A 26,282-nucleotide genomic window follows, 5' to 3' on the forward strand; every position below is an offset into this window, starting at 1 on the left:
TGGGGCAATGGGCAGAGGGCGAGGAAGAAGGGGAGAGAATCTCAAGTGGACTCCATGCCCAGCATGGAGCGGTGTGGGGCTTGATCCCACGACCCTGAGATCATGACCCCCACCAAAACCAAGAGTCGGATGCTGAGCTGGCTGAGCCACTGGAGTACCCCAAGACCATTTCTAGAAAAGCATTATGTCAGGAAAAGTTAAGAAGCAACTGTGTTGCTACAAACGTGGACAACAAAGCTACAAGTTAAGTCTAAGTATTATCTTGAGCCCACGACACGTTGAGAAAATTTCAGGTGGAGAAGAAAGGCTCTCTGTAACCATGCCAGACACCAGTGCAAGTTAGGGCTAGAGCTACATGGCCTCTCCCTGGGCACAGTTACAATTACATCATGGAGAGATCGGTGTGGCAGTGGCAGGTGAGACAGGTGAGCTGAAACCTCCCGGCCCCAACCTGCAGAGATCTTACAAGCACAACTACAAACATCTACTAATGAGATTCATGGGGACGAGACACGTCCTGCTAGATTTCCAAATCTACCAACACTGCCACTGACACAATCCTAGTGATACAAATAAAGATAGAAATAGCAAGCCTTTGCAAAACAAACAAAAAGTATAAGGTAATTTTTGTTTTGCTTCTCATTCCTTCTAACTCTTTTCATGTCATTACTAGTGGCTCTCTTGAGTCTTGGAGTTACAGGTTTTCAAAAGACACACTTGAGTAAGAATCCTCAGCAAGAAAAGAGGAAGATGAACAGAGACATCAGAAGCAAAAGGCAGTGGCGTCACAAATGGAGGATGGGGTCGCCGCTGGAATGGCTCACAGTGGAGTGGTCAGAGCTCTGAGTGTGGAGCCAAGGTGAGAAGCCCAGGAAGTGGAGGTCAGCAACCAGGGGCAACTAGGCACAAGCCAGGAATCCCATCAAGAATCCTGTTTCGGTCACCTGATCAGTGTGATGTGCGAAGGGACTAAAGTGCACCTGGTTAATTCTACCTACTGCATACGGATCGAGTATAAAAGGGAGGCTATAGTGTGAGTTCCTAAATTAAAAAGAAAAAGCCTTGGTGGGAGAAGACAGGACTCTTTCTTGGCATGAGAGTTATGGCAACTAAGAAAAAAGAACTGGAGAAATTACTTCAGCAATGGGAAAAAAGGACTCTTAATAGTGGGATGAAAAAGAATCACAGAGAGCCTGGTTCCAAGACTTGACAGGAAACCCTGGCTGCTCCAGAGAAGATAGACAAGCAGAGGGACAGCGGTGACCGTGTGACGGTTCTGCACCACAGGCACTGCTCCCACGCGCCGCAGCTCCAGCATTCCCGTTAGTGGCAAAAGCTCGGTGCGGTCTACCTTTACATATTAGGGGGGAGAAACTTACTTTTTTCCTATCCAATCTAGGTGCAACTCTGCTATCTTGAGAATCAGACTGGTTGATTTCTGGGTTGGTATCAAGTAATCTTTGCATTGCTCGGTCCCGATCAAATGCAGTTACATAAAAAAGCATTTGCCGGGTATCAAAAGGGAAGAAAAATGGGCTGTAAAAAGATGAGACACAGATTATCTGAATTAGAATCACAAACCATACAAACCACTACATTAGAAACAACCTGTTACTATGATACAGAGGAAAAACTATAAGAGAACCAATAAAAACGGTCTTGGCAAACTAATTTAGAAGAATTTTCGTAACTCTTGTATGAAATTTCTAAGGGATCAATAATGCATTAAAAGTAGCTTTTTGCTGTGAAATATGAAATTCAACTATTAAAAATCCTATACTTTAAATCAGGTCTATTCAAGATTATCTTTAATCTACCCAAAGACTTTCAGGAAGTATGACTTGACTAGCAAAACCCGGATTTTAAAATACGATCACTGCTTCATGACACTGCCAAACCATCCCCATACCACATATACACAAATAATAATAATGCCATTACTAGCTCATCTTCCTCCAGCTCTGGCATTTCTAAGTCACTCAAACCTACCAAACAGCCATGCTGATTTCCAGAGAAGGAACCCTACAGGGACACAGGTCCTACTGCTGCCTCTTGATGTAGGATTTTGGAAGTTCTTGACACAGAGCTGCTAAAAACACTTCCTGTGGTGATGCCAATATTCAACGTCTGTTCTAATATGGGCAGCCACATAAGGATGTGGCTGATGTGATTAAAATCTAATTTCTAATTTACTTAATTTTCACTGATCTAAATGTAAACAGATGTATGTGGCTACTGACTACTGTATTGATCAGTGGTACAGTTCTATGGTCTCTGAGAATGTTAAGTCTGGATGCAAACAGGCTCAGAAAATCAACCAACTATGTACCTTTGGAGTCCAACTTTATGAAGACAGAGGATCTTAATCTCTTTAAATATCCTTGCATACTTTTCTATTTCATATATTTAGACAGTATGTACTGTCACAAGTAGACCTTGTATTCGCCCCAGCTACAGACAGCGACACTAAATATTAAGCAAGCTGTGATCAAATATGATGTTACTTAAACACATTTAAGTAGGTCCAGTGAAGACTGTTTCTGTGACAAAATATATTAAGACCAATGCAACAATAACACACTCCCAAGATACCACTTCAGAAATGATCATCTTACCAGGTTTTTCCTAGTTCAGTAAGCCATGTTGGGATGTTTCCTGTCATGATTACTAAAGGATCTTGAAGCTGCCTATTTGCTTTTGCTGTCAACTTACTGTTAATGAATTCACTAGTTGGAATAATCTCCTTGCACATTGCATTCTGTAAAATGTTGAAAATAAATAAATAAAGTCAGTCTGCATGTAGTAAAACATTAGGGTTATATCTACTAACTCTTTATCTTCAAAAATGTATGCAGAGGGCCTGGATTTCACCTGGTTCCCAACATATGATATACAGCTCCTCACTCAAGTGTCTCAACCTAAATCACAACTTCTACAATGCAGATCTCAAATACCACAACCCCTACAGGCCACTAGTACTGACCCTATCATTGAGGTGGCAGCTAATGTTTTGTGTGAGGCCAACTCCGTCATTCTTCCCTATTATCAACTTAGACAAATGAAAGTTTGCTTAAATGTACTGAAAGAATTTTTCTATCAGTTCTATAAATAAATAAATAAATAAATTCACATTGTTCTTCATTTTGTAGCCTAACTTAATATTATGTTACAGCCAGGAAGAACACTAATCCAAGAACGTAGGCCAGCCACAGAAATTGTGGGAGAAGCTCCCACTGGTGAGTATGTTACATCTCAGTGGGCTATGATCCGCCTACATTGAATGGAATCCTTATGGCTGTCCCTAGTACAACAAAAACTCATCAACCACTAGACAGAAAAAGTCATCAACCACAGGTAACATGCCATGCACTACACACGATGGGAAACTCCATAAGCAGTTCACATTACTCACATCATACAAGTAATACCAGTATCGACTGATGGCATGTAAAACTCTTAAAAGAAGAATCACATCTAATGATGGGTCTTCAAAAGTTATATTTTCAGGTGGTGTGGATATGAGGTAAACTTCTAAAGGATTTGATACCGATGGGCACACTCCATCTAGAGGGCAAAAGATCAAAGGTAAGGTTTGACCCAAGTTAGAAAGGCTGTACCAGTGGAGCCGGTGTCCTCTTATCCCCCGAAAATAGTAAGCACAAGTTGTGAAGATCTACTATTTGGTATCCTATCAGAGTATTGATAGCTTGAACATTTTTCCCTTTATCTTACACATACATCATACAAGCTTATAAAAATTTTGCTTTCCTCCCATATCCAAATAAACTGTAAAGGAGAAAAACGGACTCATTTCCCATTTCTTCTTTTCAACAGAAGAAACAACTAACAATAAAACGGCCACAGAGAATAATAAAGACAGAATGTTTAAATTTAAGTTTAGTTTTATACAAATTTCCTGGATTTTTAAATTTTTATAACCACCTTAAAATGACTATGTAAAACAGACAAATATTCCCAATTGTAAATCTGATAGGAGATTTGGCTATTTAATCTGAGGCCAAGGATATAGGACAGACTGAGTTTCCAAGGGGATCTACGATTCTTAGATTTCACTGAGTAATAGCTTGGGCAGGGGGCAGGGGCTCAAACTGTTGCCATTTACTTTTACCAAACAAAGGAATTAAAAATCACCACACTATTACTATCATAAAAGAAAGGGCAATTTTTAACACCAAAAACACAGACACAGAAAAACTCAAAATAAAAATCCTTTACAACAGAACTTAAGTTTTATGAAAAGAAAACAAAACATTGTTATAATGCCCTTATTTCTGAGGACCAAAAAAAAAAAAAATTCCAGTAGCTGACACCATTTTGTTTGGAACTCCTGGATAGAGATGGTCTCCAAGAAGGACCCTGAGCCAAATGTTAAAACACTGCTACCCTCACAGAAATGGGGGGCGGGGGTAGGTGAGCACTCGGGAGACTGGAAGCTTGATAGCTTCCATACTACAAAAGTAAAGAGATCAACTGGGAGGTGCTACTCCATTCTGCAGTCATTACACTACCTGGCAGAACTTCTCATTCCTTCTCTAATTGTTAGATTGTAACAACAGACAAAAATGGAGGGCCTGCCTGACCACCATCAGTCTCTTCTTTAGTAAATGTGTTCTACTAACGCAATTTGTTTTAGCCTTCATGAAAACATAAATTTGTCATGAGAATAGTATGAGTTCTTCCCAATTTTCTTCCAAAATTTAATTTTGCAGGTACTTAATTTTTCATTTGTGGTAAATTCATTTTTTCTGTATCATATCTAAGGGTTTCACTGCCAGATATAAATCATTCCTTTAAAACTTCCACAACAAGAAACCTTCTGCCCCGTGGCAATTTGTTTTCCCCTCCCATGGACCAACTTACCATGCCATAACTCATCGTGCTTTTTTGCATTTCTAGGCGATGTTTTTGTTGGAGCTGTTTGGGCTCTTCCTCTTTTACCACCAACACAATCTTTATTACTTTCTTCATCCTCTCTCACGGGTTTGTACCTAAATTGGAGAGTATATAAACTAATGTCGATTTTAAAAATACAAACTCTTCTACAGGGACTGAAGTGTGACCCACAGACACCACAGTTACCAGAACTCTGACATCTATCCTGTTTCTCCCTACTTACGGGTTTGGAGAATTACCCAGGCACTGATTCAGGAAACCACCACAAAGAGTCCACTGGCCCAGGAGAGGCCACCTGAGGAACTCCAGGGTTGGTTCAGAGAACAATGGCTCTCTGCAGTTTTTTTTTTTTTTTTTTTTTTTTTTTTTTTTTTTTTTTTAAGTGGAGCCCACTACAGGGCTTGAATTCACAACCCTGAGATCAAGACCTGAGCAAAGATCGAGAGTCGGCTGCTTAACCGAATGAGCCACCCAAGTGCCCTGAAGACTGGTTCTCTTTAAATCTAAGTAGAAGACATTCACAAACAATGCAGAAAGCTGCATCCAAATGCCTCTAAGGGCTCAGAGATGCCAAAGCTTATTACCTAAAGGAATGTCATCTTCCGAAGAGGTTTTTGTCTTCTTTAAAGACTTGAAATCAATCTAAAAAGTTGACATATACTGTGATTACTGCCCATGAGTACGTTTTCCAGGAGACATAAGGAAGGCAAATACAAACGTACACATGTGTGCACATGCATGCATTCATGTACACACAGATAAAATATTTGAAGCAGCTTTTAATAAAAAAGTGATGTCAGCCAGCCATTACTATGAATTCCAAAACACAGGAACGACATATGGAAGTTGATGACAAAGCAAATGAAGTCAGTTTCGGACTTGCCATATTGTATGAGTCTTTGTCCAAATGCCCGCTCTCCCCAGAGGGTTGCTCTCGTCATCCGTGGACTCCCGCTCGTCCTCAGCCTGGATACTGAACTGCCGGACTGCCTGATACACGGTCATGTTATATGGCAGCAAATGCTCTCCAATGTAGAACTGTAGCCTGTGCCTTACATTGCCGGAATTTAAGAACTGAGCAGCCTGAATGAAGCAAAAGAAAACCCACTTAAGCTCCAGGCCCTGAACCATGTGTGCATGACAACACAGTGAGAATAGCACCTTACCAGAGACTCGTCTATTTCCTCGTCAGAGCCATCATCATCACTGTCTTCATCATCTTCTCTTACTCTTCCATACCCTGAAGACCCAAGAAGGCCGTTAAAACTCCCAAGCAATTGTCCGTGGCAAAGAAAAGCCCATGCGTACTGGTTAAACGAACATAATCTTAGAAAAAGTACACACTTAACACTGTGACCTATGAAGCAGAAAAAGCTAAGAAAATTGTCACCTATAGAGCATCATTTCTACTGCATTATGTTCCAACACGATAAGTGAACTCATCACTGAAGTCAGCCATCAAGCCCTCGGAAGTGTACTACGCTTCCACAGGCTATGTAAAAATGAATGATGGGAACACAAGTTCCCAATGCTAGGTTTTAACAGAAGCAGCCTTAAGCAGGGAAGTCGTTCCCACATCCCCTAATAGTCCCAGCCCAATGTACGTACAAACACAAAACACACATCTAGGAAAAGTACCTCTAACTACAAGGTATCTCTCGATAGCTTGTACCAAAGCCAGGGGATCGATCTTGACTGGCCCGCCTTTCCACTGCTTCACATTCGCACAGTCTGGATGTCTTTGTAACTGGCATTTTAACTGATGTGTGTTGAAAAATTTTAAAGCCTGTGATCCTCTGTTGAGAGAAAAGCTCAAGATAATTTGTGAAAAAAAGTTATTCTATTATTTTCAAAATCAACATAATACAAACAAAAGACAATACAAACTTCATTTTCTTAAGACACAAAATAAGCACCTACTTACCAGCTATGTAAACAGTCAAGCCAGCAATTCAAGTTACTTACTGTAAGTTATTATAAAGTAAGGAATAAAAGAGGGTGTGTATGTATGCATATGAAAATGTTAAATTATCTTTTTATCTCTATCATACCGGAAACCGATGTGAGCAGAAATCCTCACCACTGAGATTTAACTATTTCTCTAGACTACAAATTCCTCAACCATTTGAGCCTGCTCACTTCTGCAGTATTTTGCCACAGCCTAACGAAATTCTATGGCTTTAAAAACAAAGGAAAAAGCCCTCTTTTTTGCTTTCAAACAGTTCTGTTATAAAATTACTTTCAAAACTAACCTTTAAAATTTACTTTGCTACAGTCTTTTGAACGAAGCAGTTTGATAGCTACACCAGTCTAAATTGGTTATGATATTTAATTGCTCACTTCTGGCAAGGGCTGACAATAGTGAGACACAGACAGGCTTAAAATGCAGTTTATCTGTAAGATTCCATAAGACATGCAAATAGGAGTATGGAAAAGAATATTCCATTAGACAAGAGATACACACACACACACACACACACACACACACACACACACTTACACACATATATGTAAACATACATTTTTTTTAAATACAAATCTAGGTAAAAATGAAAAACTTTATAATTTTCTCAGGCACAGATGAAAATGCCCCCATATTTCATAACATTTTCCAGGACAGGATAATGATCAAAACTGAATACCACATTCTATATTAATATTCAAAGCCAGAAAAAAACCCTAGCCCACACAGATCCCTTCATCTGTCCAATAATGCATCATTTTAATTCAATAAAAAATTTAAATGTTTTCAAAACACATCAGACTGTATATTTGAAAACTGAACTAGTTTCTTATTTTGTAGGCTTCTAATCATAATATTCCAGAAACCTTCTAACAACCTGAAAATACCATAATGAACTTTTACAGTGAATTCTTTCTATAGCATTTCATGAGTCCAGCAAAACTACTGTATTATGGAAAAAGCAGAAGTTTTAATGAAACAAGAAAACTTCAAAATATACACTTATCTGCTGAAACCCATCAAAGGTATAACCACTTATATCACATTATTACACAGAATGCAAATATTTTATTATCCCTATCTACAAATTCACGGAGAGAAGCCGTATATATTAAAGCCTATCAATTTAAGGAACACTAAGGCTATTATAGCTCACCAACACAATCAATGGGTTATGTATTTCCAAAACATGTTTAAAACACATGAGGCAATTTTAAAGATAAAAAGTGTTTTTCTTCAGTCATTATAGTCAAATGGTCTTAGAGCAGATGAAGATGTTACCAGACCTCTTGGCACTTTACCTCAACAAAATGAAGCACAGAGTCCAATGGCAAGGGCACACCCAGGCAATGATCCTTACCTGCCTCCTGTCCCATTTCCACTGGGGAAGTCGTGTACTTTCACTGGAAATTGCTCCATCTGGCTGAGGCAGTTGTTCATCTTGTGAACTAATGCCAACAAAGGTGCATTACCCACTGGTTCTACTCTTCCAATGGGCTCTTCTCCAGGAAGCTAAAGTTATAAATAAACCAACAGGTTAAGCAAGGCCTCTTGAAAATGGAACACTCCTCAACAAGAAAATTTAACGGTCAGTTTAACAGAGGAGAACCATGCCTCTATTCTCTTTTGATAGATTTGGTTGGAATGATTATTTCCATCTAAATTATTTCAAATAGACTCTTTTTTTGTACAGGCCCACAATCCCTTATTCTTAATTCCTAAGTCCAAAAAGGTTTGAAAACACAACTTATTGGCGAAGAGATCTGACTCGGACATGAGGCCCTTTGCAGTCTTTATTTACCTGTACTGAGCAGGAATATCCATATGCTTTCCTGCAAAAACATTCAACATTCATGGAGTGCCATTTAGAATCCACTGGGAACCAGGCAATGTATACATACCGTACTGTAGAACTCCTGAAACCCATTCAGCTGCATGGAGATTACAGACCTGTACTTAATCTTAAGCATGGTATAAAACTATATCCAGTACTGCTACACATCTAATGCATCTCAAACAAACAAGTCTGCATTACGAGCCCAAGTTAAAACAATACAGGAAGTACTCAAATGTTTCACCAACATATAGGAATACAGGAAGTGCTCAAATGTTTCACCAACACATAGGAGAATTACCCTTAGTCCTACTACACAGATGATCCAGAGGATGACGTCTCTCAAGTAGTTTTGTAAAAATAGAATGATGTTAAGTCACTAGTGTCCAAGAATGGTTACATTCTTGCTCTTACCCACTGAGGCTGAAGGAAGTGGAGCCCCTCTGAGCCTTCTGGTTTGCTAATCCAGACTATAAATGGTGATTGCATACACTCCAATAAAATTGTTAATACTGTACTTTATATGCAAAAGGGAAACGTATATGCTCCCTCTCTCATGTCTGTAGCTATTTTACCATATTTCCCTATATGTATATATTGTTGACAACATGTTTAAAAACAAATATTGAGAATAAAATACATTCACAATTAAGAGACTATTAATGGCTGGTTTTACCAGAAAAAAAAAAAAAAAAAAAAGACTCAAGATACAATGGCCACAGAAAGTATAGCACATATGCCATTAAATCACAATTCTGTTGCTTTACTAGTATATCTGATATATAAAAGACCAAGAAATCCAAATCTAACTGTATAAGAAGCCAGAGACTTGACCTCAATATCTTGACCAGCACCTAAAGGAAATTACTGAGGTGAAAATACACACATCAGTGACCGATGATTCCTACAGGATGACAGAGAAGCATCAGGAGATAACTTACTGGTGAAGAAAAGAATACATGAAGGAATCTCTTTAATCTGATCTCTCTGCTCACAGCATCTTTTTCACTTTTAGATGTCAAATAAAGCAACAGCTGCTTCACGAATCCACTGTGTTGGATTTCAAACGATGAAACATCAGACTCTGAGACTATGCTACGGATTTCAACAAGGCACTCAGCTCCACCATCCACCTGGAAGAGTTAGGAACAGTATTTCTATAATGATATACTGATTAATCTGTACTGATTATTTATATTGACTTAAACTAAATGCACAATGCACGTTTCTCCCAAAAGGAATTGAATACATTCTCAACATTTTTAAAAAAGAACGTGGGGGGAGTGATGCATTCTTGGTAGAACCTTGGAAACTATGATCTTACACGTAAAGTCAGAAATGTTAGGATTTCATGGAAGAAAACCAGCATCCATACTACTGGCATAAAAAAGGAAAGTCTTGCATTTGGCCAATGTTGAATAAAGAAATAATAATAAAAGAAATAAAGAGACTAAATAAATAAATAAATGAGAATACAAACTGAGGGATAAAGAGCTAGAATACCACAGTGATAAAACGAGAATATAAAGTATGGCCCTAAATTAATACATTTAAAACCTGGATGAAATGGACAATTCTTGACTACTCGAAGTACTCAAAGTACATTAAAAATGTAAACAGGCTAAGAATCAGATGAAATATAAAAGGCTTATTATTCAATCTCCCTCTCGAAGTACTAACAGATCCATGTGGTTGAGGGGTTAAGGAGGGTCCCATCAATTCTAATACCAAAGTTGGGATGTACCTGTGGGACATTTCTCTCAAGTTTCTTTTTTTGTCAAGAAATATTAATGTGACAGATTGCCTGGGTGGCTCAATCAGCTGAGCCTCTGACTCCTGATCTGGGCTCACACCATAATCTCAGGTTCGTGAGAATGGGTTCCCCGTCGGGCTCCACGCTCAGAGCAGAGTCTGCTTGAGATTTGCTGGCCCTCTGGCCCTGTCCCTCCCCCAACTCATATGCATGTGCTCTCTAAATAAATGCTTTAAAAAAAAGGGTGGGGGGGGATGAGAAGAGAAGAAAGTCAAAGATGAGATTCCTAGTATAGTTAATGATAAAATAATGAAGCACAGAAGTCAATGGACAAGTTACAGCTAAGTCAGTGCTAAAGGTACATGTCTGGCGAAAAAGCTCATCTAGGACAACAAAATTCATGGAAAGTCAGAGCCATCAAGGAAAGGACAGGAAGATAGAAGAGATGCTGGAAAAGATGACGAAGGACCAACACGGCGCGGCCCATGTGGCACCTGGAGGTTGAGTTGTTCAGTTGCAGCACAAAGTCTCTGAAGGACATTCAGCGCAGGGTTGCTTCCGTCCATGTTCTCAGAACTAAAATAACGCTCTACAAATTTATGCGCCTGTTCCTTAATCCAACCTTTAATTTTTTCTCTGCAAGAAGGAAAAACAAGGTATTAAATTCAGTCTCCGTGTATAGAAAGGATTTCAATTATAACTCCACATCAAAGGCAAAGAGCTGCTACATTTAAAACCCTTTTCTACCTATGCTTCTAAAATTCAGATGAATCAAATTAAGTGTCATTTTCAAAATGGGCTAAGGTATAGTAGAGAAATGCTCATGTACTTAAACTATAATTCAGATCATTACATGAATATACAAAAAGTTCTAACTTCTTGGAACTCTACCCCTAAGTGTTTGCCTGAAAGCAACTCTACACGGCTGCTTCATTAGGTACAGACATACCTGCTTTGTCCTTTATCCTGTTCCTTGGAGAGCTAAACTGAAGAACTACAGACCAGGAACATGCACCTGTGCTATTAGCTGAGGCCTGGCTATTTAAATTACAAATTCTGATGGCTTTAGATATACATTTGCTTATTTTCTTAGTAACCCAAATTGGAAAAACAACCAAACAAATTCACCCGCCCCTCCTCCCCAAAAAGCCTATCTCTTAACCCAGTGGCATTTGATTTTTAAAAATTTCTTCTTTGCGGAGGAAGTAATCCTTGTCGGTGTTCAACCAGAGCCAAAAAAACTAAATAAAACAACTCAGAAGGGCTGAAAAAAAAATTTTTTTTCAAAGCCACATACTGAAAAGATAAAAAATTTAAAAACAAAAAACAAACAAACAAAACAAAAACAGCCGAAGACTGGTATGTGAAAAAGTTTAGCTGATACAATTCTAAATAGCTTAGAACAAGCCTCCACTCTAGGGTTCTTAAGTTCCACTGTAAAGGGTAGAGGAAAGAAGGGTATCATAGAAGGGGGAGTCTGTGTGTGTGCACACAAAATACGTCAGCTTTCCCTTGTCTAGAACAAAACTAAAGAACAGGTTCCATGGGGAACATAATTTATTTGGTTTTGAACATATATTAACTCCCAACCAGAAATGTCAAAATGGTTTCAAAGTGTGACTGAATTTAGGAAAAAGCCAGAGTTCAAAAACTAAGAATCTGCTCCATTCTTGAGCAATGCCATTTCTGAGCATAAATTGAAAGGCTGTGTCCATGTTTCATCTCCACGTAGTAAATGTGCTGACTGCAAGAATGTAGAGTTTCGCTAATCTCAGAACAAAAGTAATAGAGAATTCCCCCACTTCACCTATTATTGGATATGGTGTCCTTTGAGGCGGCTCTGGCAAGACCACTAACTCCCGCAGTTCGTGCTGGTTCAATGTTGTTGCTGTTGGACTGTGCGCTTAACCTTCCCCACGTTTTTGGGTTCAAGCTTGCCAGGAAAGACGACTTAGGTGACTGAGTAGTGGTAGGGCTTTTAGCTATGAAAAGAAGCGGGAATGAGAGTTAAGTCATCTCAGCATACTGATGAAAAAACCAACCGAATTTTAACATTCCTGTTTACAATACTAGATGAATTTACTGAAACAACTGTTCAGGAAACCCAGGTGTGCTTAAAAGCTGTCAAGAGCTTTCAGAAGTACATGCCTCTTACTGCTACTGTCCTTCCCTCTGCAGCCCACCACATTACCAAAGCAATTACCTTGATTGTCTACTTTGTCATCATCTCTTGGAGGTGAATACTTTGGCCTTCTTGGCCCTCGTTTTGGCAGTCGTTTTCTCTTTAGAACATCACTTAATCGACTATCACATGGGAAAACATGGGATAAGTTTAGCAATTACCACGCTTTATTATCATCGCTCATTGAAAAGCAAGCTAAAATGGCAGAAACAAGGAGCTGTAAAATATTGCCATAAAAAGGTATTCTTCACTTTATGATTACTTATTTAATGCAGACTCTGCACCAGCCGTGTTCTAGAGGTCTAGAAACACAAAAAATGATTAATCCAGAAAAACAGCTTATTTGACTACACTGAACTACTAAAAAAAGTAAAACCAAATAGAGTATCTGATTAATTCTGTGTTAAAACTCTTATTATAAAATGTTGTACACATACAGAAAAGTACACAGAACAAATTTAGGATGCAAAGAAGCAATATTAAAAAGAACTGTGCTATCAAACTAGAAAAAGAATGTTAAATCTGATTATCATATTTCTTCCTTAAGTTAAATGACAAGAATAAGATATATACAACAGGACTCTGAATATTAAAGATACTTTCCTGATACTACCCAAAGTACTTTCACGGTATGTAATACAGTAACATCCTAAATGAATGCATTTATAAATAGTTTAGTGATTTTTTTTTTTACTCAAAATTACCTATAAACAAATCTATTAAGTCATAGTATGAATAATCTGTTTTGAATTAGAATACCTGAAAGAGAACATACACAGACTTTGTCTTATTTTCAATACTCTTAACAACAGTAGAAGTAGTTTGAAATATCAATAGATTCTCAGAATAACAAAACTACTTAATATGGAAAAGATGGAAAAAATGTTCGGGCTCCTGAGTGGGGCAGTAGTTGAGTGTCCGACTCTTGGTTTCAGCTTAGGTGTAATCTCGAGCCCTGCGTTGGGCTCCACACTCAGCATGCAGTTAGCTTGAGTTGCTCTCTCCCTCTCCCTCTGTTCCTCCCACCAACCCCGTGCTAGTGCACTCTCTCTCTCAAATAAATAAATAAATCTTAAAAAAACAAAAGGTTCTGGTTCAGTTGGTCTGCAACCCAAATAAAAGTAGAAAAAACAAACAAACAAAAAACCCCCAGAAAAACAAAAATAAAAAACCCTTTAAAGGTCTTCTAACATCTGATATGTATATTAAAATCACAAACAAAGGGGCACCTGGGTGGCTCAGTGGGTTAAGCCTCTGCCTTCGGCTCAGGTCACGATCCCAGGGTTCTGGGATCGAGCCCCGCATCAGGCTCCAGAGAGCCTGCTTCCCCTTCTCTCTCTACCTGCCTCTCTTCCTACTTGTGATCTTTCTCTCTGTCAAATAAATAAATAAAATCTTTAAAAAAAAAAAATCACAAATATGTTTATGCTTCACAATCAGGACAAGTGAACTTTTTCTTTGAAGATTTATTTATTTTCGAGAGAATGCAAGTTAGGGAGGGGCAGGGGAGGAGGGGAGAGAAAGAAATATTCATGCAGATTCTGCACTGAGCATGGAGCCTAACATGGGGTTCGATCCTGAGCCAAAACCAAGAGTTGAATGCCTGAACAAACGAGTCACCCAGGCACCCCAAGGACAAATGAACTTTCAAACACAACTAAATGATTCTCCCTTCACAAATTTACATGAACTTTTCTTTATTTGAAACCATATTACAAAGGAATGGAAGTGCTTAAAACTTTGAAAGTTTTCCCTCATTTTTTTAGAATTTTCAACTCTAGAAACTATAATGAACTCTAATTCCTTTAAGCGGCTCAGAAATACTGCATTTGTCTGAGCTGCATCACATTTCACCAAGCACCTGATGTCTCAGGCACCGTGCCTGCGCTAGAGAGTGAAAACCTGCAGTAACACAAGTTACTACAGCAGCCGGGGCAAGAAGTCATTCTGGAGACGAAGGGAAAAGAGTGGCAGGCAAGGCAAACCCAACTTGAAAAGAGAGAAGGTGAAGGATCCCCAGTATATTGCCCAGGCTCAATCCCATTGGACTGGGCCCCTGACATAGGTATCACCCAAACTAAGCAGCTTCCTAAAATAACAGCCACTGTGTCAGAAGTCTTAGTCTGCAGCCCAAGTCCCAGAATTGCCAAAATTCTTATTTAAGCTAGAGAGGACAAGTGCCACCAGGTGGCACCATAAGGAGCTGGAATTCTGAGCGAGATAAGCTTCTTAGGACAACGCCACCTTGCAGTTGACAGAATTAAATGTTTGGACCTCACTTATTAAGTAGAGCATGTTTTACCCAAATCTATGTTACACCTTAAAAGGAGCAGGAAGGAGTATTACACTAACTACACTCTGAATTCCAGAACTGAATCTGTTGATCATGTGCGTCATATAGCAATATTGAGTTTCTAATGTCAAAGAAACAAAAACACTTTCAGAGTGCAATTTGTTTCATCACAACAAAATGAAAACTAAAATGAGGGTCTGGTAATGTTCTCAGAAGCACAGTACAATAAAGGGGTAGCGAGGTGGAAGCAGACCTATTTTAAGAACTCCCAATTTCTTTTATTAAGAGCAAAGATCCCATTTGTCAATTAAAAATAAATGGGAAATCGGGTTTTTTCCTGTGGAGTTCAAAAAACTCCAGTGTTTAATATTTCTATCTCACTATAGATGTCTTGAAGTTGGTATGTATGCAACAATGCAGTAAATACGTCATTAAATATGAGGGCTCAAATCCTACATCTGTAAAGTAAGTGTGTGACACTGTGCTCATCATTGACTTCTCAATTAGTTCACTCCTGAGCCTCAGTTCCCTGATATGACACTGGAAATACCTAGCATGTCTTGTGGTTCCTAAGCACGGCTCAACAGAGTGGCTTTCCCGTAAGTGTTCGGTCTCCTCCCATGCCTGTTAAACATCGAACTAAACAGGATGGGAAAACACAAAGTGTCCTCTCTAATATTTTACCATTTTATTCCCTGTGTGAATCTCAGGTACCAGGACACAGGTAAAGGCAAAGAGCATAAAAATCAGCACAAAACTCTGACTTACCCTTGAGGGCTCAGATCTAAAGAATCATCTCTGCTGTGCTGCAAGCTCGGGGACCCCAAGTCAGCCGTGGCGTTAGTGGCGGCCGTGGCTGTTCCACTGCTGACTGACGTCGTGGACCCCAAGGATCCCGACCCATTCGTACATGCCTTTGGTGGACTTGTCAACAAGGACTCTGATTCTGCTAAGTGTTTTACTTGATGCATTACACCTATGTAGTAACAGATTTAACAGTCAGTTTTAACCAGGACCACTTCCCCACGATTACAGAATCTAAATGCTAACACTGATTCATGGGGAATGAATTAAAAGCATCCAGCAAATGAGGGTGGGGGTAGGGAGGAGTATGATGACTTAGGTGCCAGGGTTTTGGACTTGACTCCATTCTGGAAAGTAGGAGGCAAATTCAGCATTAAATAAAGAGATCTAAATTCAAAACGTGATCACAGGAAATTTAACAGAGTTGCACATAAAGTTCTACTGGAAATTCAAAATACTATAATGAAAACAATGAACTACAAAAATGCAGTAGTGCTCCTGTGGCTTGATAGCCAGGAGAGAAAGACTCGCTACAGTTGTAAGCCGACTTCAAATGCACAGTGAGACAAGATCACAGTAACACCACTGGCCAAAAGAGAACACCAGCAATCCAAGGATGGTGATTTTTCACATCCTCGCAGGAGACAAGGGGAGCTAAACAGCAACTTATAAGGCAGGGGTTCACATCTGGGCTAGAACCATAGGAGAATGCACATGGTGGACAGTGGTAATGGGGAGTGGGGGGTAGTTGCCAAGAACTATCAACTGTATGCCAAGGTGTGTGTGTGAATGTATGAATGCATGTTCACACATTCACTTTTTTTTTCTGGGAAACAGTCCAGAGCTTTCCATCAGAATTCTTAAAATAAACAAAAACCACAAAAACACAGCAAAACACAAAATGTCTGAGTGAACTCAAACTTGAGGCATTCACATTCCACAAATAATATCCGCAGCAATAACATGACAGACTGTGTGCTAGGTATTAAGAATATGGCCACAGATGAGAAAAATGGACTCAGGCAGTTATCGGGGAGAAAACAAAACAAAATATAAGAAATTACAAATAAACTGTCCTTTAGAAAGTAAATTCTGACAAACACACAGCAATAAGGACCCTATAGACTCTGGAAGGAAGGCGAGGTCCCCAGGAATAAATGGCATTTAAGAGGAACCTAAAAGAACAGTGTATCTAGCCAGATGCAAAGTAGAGAACTAATCAAAACTCCTCCATAAACTTCATACCGTATATACTATGTAAATTTGGGGGAATGGAAATTCCAATCTGATGGCACAGTGGTACTGTAAATGTAAAAAGAAAAAAAATCACTTTGAGAAAAAGACATATTCTGATACACTTCCGAATCAGAAAGATGAAATAGATGTGAAAGGTAATACTAAGGCAAACAACAACTAATACAGACCATGAAAACCAAAACACAGAATGCAAATTAAAAATAATCCAAGGCTAAAAAGAATACATACCAAATATCTATATGATCAAAGAAGTATCTATTCATAAATGCACCCATTTGCTAACGACAGAGTTTGCCTTCTGTTTCATGTAAATATGTAGAGTTGGGATTAAAAAAAAAAACCAAAACTGTTATTTAAACAGAACTAGTAAGAAATAGTGAAGACCTCTTTCCACTTAATACTCTGACACTAGCATGATTACAGCACTCTTGAGATGTGACGAGAAACAGAGCCAGTGTAAGATGATGAAAGAAAGGTAACAGACCATATGCAGAAAGAACCGGGACTGCTGATAAGATGGAAGGTGAAGCTAAGAAGGATTACTTGAGGGCAAAACACCATTATTTCCTGTGTCCTCACACAAGACCAAAGTATCTTCAAAGACCAAAAGAGCCGTAAAGAGATTTGTTGATGAGAAAGAACTCCTTTAATATCTTGGCATGTTTGAAGAGGATAAAACACCCAAATGAGCAATACGGTTTCATCTCTGTCATCTTCAAAAAGAGAATGGAAAAGTACTATGTCTCCAAGACTGACATCCATGTTCAAATTCCTCAAATTAGAGGACTAAACCCAAGGAAGTAAATAATAATCCTCTTTACTAGTGTTCTGATCTACTAATGGGATTCACTGGGAAAGCAAGTGAACTCTTAACTTTTTCAAGCATCTCTATGGGCAGGTGCCCTTTATCTACATGAAAAGGAACGTCAAGGATTGCTTCTGGCCCATGAACACTCAGATCACTAAAACATAACAAAGTGTTTATCATCTGCCCATTAATCTCACACAACGTCAGTTAACAGATTTTACAGAAGACACTTTATATGTATGTAAGTTACAAGCATGAAAACTTCTTATGTAAAAGATTAAAGTTTAATTTTTGTTCTAAATTAAAGCTATATGGCTACTGAAATACTATTTAGACTAAAAGATTAACCATTAATTAATTATCATGAATGACATTACCTTCTCTTCTGAAGTAAACACTAAAAATATCAGGTAACTTCTGCATTAAGATTTCTGCCATCTGAAGTGCTCCAACTACTATCTTCAGGTCTTGGCTTGACAGCATGGAGGCAATGTGACTAAAAAAAGAAAGCATTCGCATATAAAACATCTGTCTGAACTTGAGAATTATTTTTGGCCATACTACTTTAATTCTGAGAGCAATATATTTTCACTGTGAAAACAACTGAAATTTGTCTTAAATGCTTAACGTTTGCATTTCTCTCTCTCAAGGTGTGTATAAATATAAAGAGACAACGAAGGCCTCGGGACATTATAAATGAACTGTTTTATGCATTTTTTTTTCTACATTACTTTAAAGATTGCTGAGACTACTTGCAGAGACTTGAATTTCTACAATGTTTTACTATTTTCATGAACACACCTTGAAACAGCATGATTTTTCAGGACATCCTTCAGAAGTTCAGCATCCGCAAAATAAATTATCCTAAGAATTGCTCTAAGGCACTTATGTCTGACCGCAGGTCCCGCTGAGGAACTATACACTTCATAAAGAACACCAAATAATGTCTTAATAAAAGACTTAGCCAGTTCCGGATCCTCTTTCATAAGCTGTGCTCGAGCATCATCCTTCTTTAACTCTGAATATCCACCTGTTTAAAAAAAATGTACAATTCTAAACTTACAGACCTCACAAATTCAAAGAAGTAAACAACAGAGCCTTCATCTTGCTGTAATTATTTGAAATGTTACTTTAAAAAAAAAAAAAAAAAAAAAAAAAAAGACTTTAACTTATGTAATGTGATCACCTGGCATCCACAAAGACACAAGGCAGCATTAAGACAAAACTGAGCCAGCTAGAAAGAACAAGGTATCAGCGCAGTGTACCTCTAGTTTTAATAGCATGTGCTCAACAAAATACCAAGGATATTTCAGTATTAGCCAGCTAAACCACTGGTAAGAAATAAACAAAGTTCACGAAATGGGCAGTGGGTCTGTGACTAGAAGCTATGGAAAAACAAGATCATCTCTGGCTTTTCTCAGAGGGAACAAGGTTCAGGGGAAATAAAGTGATGAGGAAGTAAGCTCTAGATCAGGAGTTAGCAAAGTATGGTGGAAAGGCCCAATCTGGCCCAGCTCCTCTTTTTTTTGGGTGGGTGTGGGGGTATCTTACTGGAGCATGACCACATACATTTCTTTCTCTTTTTTTATATGGCTGTTTTGCGCTACAATGGCAGTATGCAGTACAAGCACTATACAATCCATAAAGCTTTAAACATTTACTATCCGGCCCTTCTCAGAAGTCCGCTGACCCCTGCACTCTACACTAGAGGTGCAAAGCAAGAGACTGAATCCCCAAGGACAGAGACAAATGTCAGAAACCTAAACAGAAAAAACCTATTCTTCATTAGTGAAGAAGAGAATTTTGATAGGAAACAAAAAATAGTGTAACAAAAAAGGTTGTAAAGAACTAAGCAGATAGGTGTGTGTGGATCTAAATGTGTAAGAGGAATAAGAGGATCAGATTTTAAAAAACAAAACAAAACAAAACAAAAAACAACACAGGCCAATTCCAGCTGGAGCCCAGGACACTACAAATCACAGACCAGGAAAAAAATGTGGAGGGTCCCATTTCAGCAGTGCTGGCTAATGCATCAGTTAGAACATGACCAAAAAAACCAACAAATTAATTACCACTACGCAATAGTTTTAAGCTTAATAAAGACACTCAGTGAAATAATTACTTATCATCAGAAATATTATTCACATGACAATACAGTACTATTAACTCAAAAGTACTTACTAGTGTTAGTATTGGCTAAGGGGTTAGGTTTTCTCTGAATGGCACGTGCTGTTCCCGTGTCCTCATTGATTTGCTGCATAGAATTAAAATCAATAGTATAAACTCGTCCCAGAGTGGACAAGCTTATCTCATCCTCACCGACCTGATGGGCTGCCTGAGAGCAAAGAGAGAGAAACCTTGAATATAAACATGGAGAAATTTATTAACTTAAGACACAGTGGGACCCTCCATAAATGCTAACTTACATACTTATTTCATCAGGTTTCAGATGGTGAAGTAAAAGAGTATGGAAGATTTAACAGTGTGGCCATGACAAAACTCATTCATTTAATAAATCATTTTTAATTAAACACAATTATACACCACAGACTCTATAAGGTCCCTGGAGATATAAATACAGATCAATTCCTGATGGAAGAGCCAGTCATGTAGAATCCCTGACATAAGGAAGACATCGTTTATATTAAGAAAGCTTTTAAGACATTGCTGATAGAAAAAAAATTGTTACCCGAAAAAAAACTTAGTATCTAATTCTTAAGTTAAAATAGTATTTACATCATAGATTTTTAGCAGCCCAAAAATAATCTTTAAACAAAATGATTCTATAAAATTATCCTTAGGTAAAAAGACTTTCCATTTAAATGATGTTTTAAGATCGAAAGGAACACACCTGGACCTAGGAGAGTAACCCCTAGGGTGTACATGTGTGCACAGTACATAAATAAAACGACATGCTTTGATTAATACTATTTGCTTGAGATAAGACAGCCAAAAGATGTGATAGACTACTCATTCTTAGAACAGTCCAGGCTACAGAATTCTTAGGTTAAATCAAAGACAGGACTCCTTAAGCAGAAGAGAGTAATCTAACAGGGAAAATGCAATTAACAGGACAATGCTAAAAAGAAGGCAGCTTAATGGTAGAGACCATGGCCTGCTTACATACTAAGGTGAAGAACACACACCAAGACCCCTTACACCTCACTCCCTCCTGAAAGCTGGCTCGGAACTTAAAGTCTTAAGAACTCCTGATTTTATAATGGAAGTCAATGGTTTCAAAGTTCTTTTTCAAAATTTCATTTTTAAAAACCAATGGTAGAAGACATCTTTAAAGAAGAATGTCTCTTCAAGTGTGATATTCTAAAAAAAATTCAAATATCACAGACTGAAATTAGAAAATATAGTATGACTTAAAGCTATCTCCCATATTGAAAATACCAGTAAATGATGCATGGTGTCTCAAATAATGCAGTGACCCACACTTCCTAACAGAAGGCCATTTTGCTGACCTGAAAAATTTCTGAAATATTTCAATGCATACTTAATATGGAAGTTAACAAAAGTAATAAAAATCACACATAAAACCTTCATAGAAAAACACGAAGTATTTTGGTGCACCTTTCCTTTTCATTATTCCTCTCTTAGTTTGCTGAGTGCCCCAAAGGGTCACAAAGTTCTGAATACTGTGTTCATTTTTCCATATCCCATTTTATGTCACTGAAATGTATCCCATTAACAACTGGACTACATATGAGGCTAGTGGGTATCAAAACTCACTTAACCATTTCATCACCTAGACTTTTATACTAAAACTGTTTCCTTGCTTTTGTTCTTTAAAATATGCTGACGAACAGCTATTTGTCTACAAATCTTTGTTTATGGGAGGCATCTTCTGGGTGGGAGATAAAGGGGCTTTGAAAATGTATAGCCTGACTCCTCCAATGTTTCCTGTTAGAAATGAGGAAACTATGGAACAAAGAACTTAAATTACTTGCTCCAAGTCAATCAGGTAGTTAGCAGCTGAAGCAGTTGACCTGAACAGAAATGAGGACCTTGTTCTCAGGAGACAAAATGAGAGAATCTTGAGTTAATTCAAAATTGAGCACATTTAAGTACACATATCCACCTCCCCACTCCATCCCTACACCCACTCGCCACCAAAATAGACATATTTAAACGGTACGATGAAACTACTACCTCAATGATCCGGCTGTCAATCCTGTTATAAGGATGCCAGAGGCCTCTGTCGTCACGCCACTGCCATATTGCACCATCTGTGTTCTGCGCATTTCCCTTCTTCAGCATGGTATCAACTGCAAAAATGCCTTCTTTTGGTAAACATGGCATAAGTTCGCTGAAAACAAAGGTGCAAATATTTCATTAAGTAGCTTCCTGAACTATTAGTAAATGACAGATCTCTCAAGTAAAATACCCGCGTATAAGCCACAGTTGTTATTAATCAGCCCAATCTTTACCAAATCAGAGATGTCAGTTCATACAGTTCTTGAGGACTTCGTGGAACAAGATCGATCTGTTCTTGACAACTTCCGTTAGCAGCACCACACAGGAGAAAGTGAAGTGTTTCTGCAATGTCTGTAAAACCAGTAACAGAAACCAAAAACCCATGAAACTAGTTATATTACCTAATTTAAAAGGCAATCATTCCTATGGGGGAAAACAATCAGAATTATTTTCTTACAGTCAACTGTACATGAATAAAAAGTAAATAACAGGTATTTTCTTATACAGCAATATGCCATATATAGGAATTAAAAAGCCAAATGAGCTATAATGAAAACCTAAAAAAAGAAATTTATGAAAATTTTCTTTCTAAAGGCTTCAGTCTGAGTCCTAGTTGGCCATTTAAACAAAACCCACACCAGGGAATTTGGGAATTTTTTTATTTTGTTTTTGGTTTTATTTGTGTGTGAAGAACACAGTGCTTTGTACAAAAGTGCAGTCAACATATGTTTTAATCCCCAATTCAAGTTTATTTGCCTTTAGTTTAAGTATACTGAAAACTGGTGGTCAACACAGTCAAACAAAGAAATTACAAGCATTAAAGTATTACCATACTGTGGTCAGGAAGTAATTACCTTAAAGACAAACATGCCAACTTAATACAAAGGTCATTGACATATCCTCTACCTTAAGTTTCCAATGCCAGAAGACATCAGTTTATAGAGGAATTTGCATGAAAACCAGCCTCCCCAAGAACACTGTGACATGAGGAAGTTCCCATTATCCACAGGTTTAGTCATTCAAATAACTAAAGGTACAGACGGCACTGGGTCTTTGCAAAATACAAACATTTCATTGAAATGTTTTGGCAATAATCATTAAATTTTGTTATGGAGGAAAGTATTCACTACTATCTGGGCAAAAGCCTATATAGTTAAATTGCCACCCCACATAAATTTCACTAAATTTATTCTAAATTTCTTGAGAAAGTACAGAATTGCCAACTTTCTTCAGAAATGTGAATACATAGCTATGTTACATTGTAAGGATTCTTTAATTTTTTTTTAAAAAAGAGATGAGAGGGTGACAACATGCTTCCTTTGTGTTACTGCTGAACAAATAAAATCTAAGTCTAGTGGACCCCAAGGGATAAATGTACGGCAAACTTCATGGACTAATAAGCAAAAGGTGAGAACAGTCATCCTAAGGGGAAAAAAAGTCCGAAATGGTAAAGCAGAACAAGTCAGTGAACAATTTCCTAAACTGTTTTAGGGAAATGTGGTGCCACACATGGTAACAAGAAATAATCTGAACTCAAACTTCAGGACATGGTGGTCTCAGCAAAATACAAAGGGCTCCTAGGGCAATCACGGATGCTACTCAAAACAAAGTTACATCCTTCCCCAACTTCTCACTTTGTTCATGACACAAGCACACGGTTCTCTGGAATGCCAACTTTAGGAGTGATTAGTGCTTTAAGAGAATCTTTTCAATAAAACAGCTCAGCAACACTACTTTCCTGCAAAATGCTGGGCCAATGTGCCAATTCACAAAAAACGTGACTAAATATAAAAGATGTAAATAACGTAAAAAAATATTCATCTGAGACAGTGATGCCAGAGGCTTCTCTGTCCCTGAACACCATCACTTATGCTCCCATGGTAATAGCCTCACAGATGAGAATTAAAAATATGAAATTACCCACCATTAAATGCATCCTGTATAAATGGGATCAACACCCTAGTAGCAATAATCCTTACATACAGGTGTTTTCTGAAGCCCACTGTCTAAGGAGATTAACTTGCAAAATCTAAGGTTTATGAGAGAAATGCAGTAGCAACACAGCAGTGCAACAAAATTGTACTGATGGATAAGGCTGAGAAGGGCCTAGAAAATACTCAAGCAGCAAAGATGAGAGAGATTCATGTGTGCAAGTAAGTTCCAAATTCCTGAGGGAGGAAAACACTGTGGAATCAGATAAACTGCTGGGAAAACTCTAAGAGGGGCAGAAAGAAGGGGAAGCAGAGGACAGGCAACTACTCGTAACTCAGTATTCCCCTAATGAAGCATCACTACATAATTACTATTTATTGGAGAGAAGGCAATGAGCCCACATTTTTAGCCCTAGAACCACCAAGGATAAATTTTTAATATACTGCAGATGTTATGCGTTGTATACAAGAAGCATTACTGTACTGTCCCCCACACAAATCTACTACGGATCAACAGTTTTCTTCCTTTACTCTCCAGTGTCCATGCATTTTTTTTTTTTTAAGATTTTATTTATTTATTTGACAGACAGAGATCACAAGAAGATAGAGAGGCAGGCAGGGGCGGGGCGGAGAAGCAGGTTGCCTGCTGAGCAGAGTGCCCGATGTGGGGCTCCATCCCAGGACCCTGAGATCATGACCTGAGCCAAAGGCAGAGGCTTAACCCACTGAGCCACCCAGGCACCCCCAGTGTCCACGCTTTTAACAAGCCCTTTTACTTGCCTATATTGATTGTATTTATTAATAAACACTTTTTAAGCACCCGCTTCTCCTGCCTGAAGGTGGACAACAAAGTAGCACTTACTTTGCTTCATAAGCTGAACAGCTAAAGTTGGACAGTTGGAGCACATCAGAGAAAACATGCGAACCACCATTATGAACATCCCAGAACTTAAAATGGGTGGAGTCACTACCAACAGCTGTTGAACATTTGTAAGCAGATCTTTGGAGGCAACCTGCTGGAGTAAATTCTTCACAAACAAAAGAAAAAATACTGTTATACCATGAATCAATAATTAACAATTTCACGAAAATACCACCAAAGATTAAAGGCTTACCTCCTCATGTTGGAAGTTGTCCACTAGACGTGCAAAACAAAGGCAAGTGCTTTCGACTGACTTTTTGTCCTATTTTTTTATAGAAGAAATAAAGTTTAGTAATATAAAATATATTACTGTCTTACATCACTACCTAATTTTCTTCCTAACCCCAAACTGCTCAAGGCCAGTTCACTAAGATGTGAGCCTTGAAAATCCAATGTGCTCAAGCAAGGTACAATCAATAACATCATAGTTTCATAGCAAAGAGCTTCATACTGAGAGAACTTCTCTCCTCTATGAAGACCCCAATAAATAAAAGCAAATATACAAAAACGAAGGAACTTTTATGCTTCTGTAATTTCAATACTTAACCACAAGTCACGACAAAGATAAACATCATTCTAAAAAAGCATTCGCAGTAGAAATGTTTAAAACATGTATAAACTAAAAAGTTGGAAACAGTTCAGTATATGTGTGTGAACCAGAGTTTACCGATGATGTGAGAAAATAGGTGTCATTTTGCTATAATCACTATGAAAACAATCTAGAAACACTATTCCAGAGGCCTCGTTCAGAAAGCATGAAATATCCTTATAAGAACAATTTAACTGTTTAAAAAGTGTTCTGATAGTGTTTTTTTTCCTAACTGATAAATGGGTTCCAGATATAAAAACCAGACTGGCTTGCTTATACAAAACTGAGAATAATTCTGATCTCATAAAAGCCCTGTATCTTCACTATCAGTACTTAAGTCTATAAAGGGTGCTACAAATAACACGCCCAACAATTTAACTTCTGATTCTCACCCTTTTTTCCAAAATACAGTATGGAAATCACACCCAACTACAGAATATATTTCTAGACCCAGTAAGCACGGGTTATCTCAGCCTACCAACTTTTTTTCTTTTTAATTAATTTATTTATTTGAAATAGAGAGAGAACATGCACACAAGGGCAGGGAACAGCAGAGGGAGAGAAAGCAGACTCCCCACTGAGCAAGGAGCTGGACACAGGACCCTGAGATCATGACCCAAGGTGAAGGCAGACAATCAACTGAGCCACCCAGGACCCTAGGTCTACTAAGTTTTTAAAATTAAGTAAGCAAACAAAGAATAGCATGACTTGTATCTTGATCATCTCAGAGGCAAAATATTTTACAGTGACTCCATAATCTTTTTTGTAGCTCTCTTACATATATCCCTGTTGAATATATTCTCTATACCAAACTGTCCAAAGATGATTT

General features: G+C 38.2%; 1 protein-coding gene across 17 annotated transcripts in view; it reads right to left on the bottom strand.

Annotated features, from left to right (window-relative positions):
- The window catches only part of TRIP12 (thyroid hormone receptor interactor 12), a 140,957-nt gene that overhangs the window by 16,813 nt on the left and 97,862 nt on the right, over positions 1-26,282 (bottom strand). For 7 of the 17 annotated variants that reach the window (XM_032857420.1, XM_032857423.1, XM_032857427.1 and 4 more), the window contains 20 exons: positions 25,058-25,126; positions 24,805-24,970; positions 22,245-22,362; positions 21,964-22,123; positions 19,990-20,143; positions 18,610-18,838; positions 18,186-18,304; positions 15,708-15,915; positions 12,668-12,768; positions 12,272-12,446; positions 10,959-11,100; positions 9,653-9,844; positions 8,238-8,389; positions 6,553-6,725; positions 6,081-6,154; positions 5,798-5,997; positions 4,882-5,009; positions 3,413-3,564; positions 2,616-2,758; positions 1,380-1,536 (listed from right to left, as the gene is read on the bottom strand). In XM_032857420.1, coding sequence (XP_032713311.1) covers positions 1,380-1,536; positions 2,616-2,758; positions 3,413-3,564; positions 4,882-5,009; positions 5,798-5,997; positions 6,081-6,154; positions 6,553-6,725; positions 8,238-8,389; positions 9,653-9,844; positions 10,959-11,100; positions 12,272-12,446; positions 12,668-12,768; positions 15,708-15,915; positions 18,186-18,304; positions 18,610-18,838; positions 19,990-20,143; positions 21,964-22,123; positions 22,245-22,362; positions 24,805-24,970; positions 25,058-25,126 — 3,012 coding nt within the window. The remainder of the gene's footprint in view (positions 1-1,379; positions 1,537-2,615; positions 2,759-3,412; positions 3,565-4,881; positions 5,010-5,797; positions 5,998-6,080; positions 6,155-6,552; positions 6,726-8,237; positions 8,390-9,652; positions 9,845-10,958; positions 11,101-12,271; positions 12,447-12,667; positions 12,769-15,707; positions 15,916-18,185; positions 18,305-18,609; positions 18,839-19,989; positions 20,144-21,963; positions 22,124-22,244; positions 22,363-24,804; positions 24,971-25,057; positions 25,127-26,282) is intronic. The other 10 variants (XM_032857428.1, XM_032857424.1, XM_032857431.1 and 7 more) reach the window with 6 other exon arrangements.

Source organism: Lontra canadensis, unplaced genomic scaffold (assembly GCF_010015895.1).
Source record: "Lontra canadensis isolate GAN:19392208 unplaced genomic scaffold, GSC_riverotter_1.0 scaffold13, whole genome shotgun sequence".
Classification (NCBI taxonomy): domain Eukaryota; kingdom Metazoa; phylum Chordata; class Mammalia; order Carnivora; family Mustelidae; genus Lontra; species Lontra canadensis.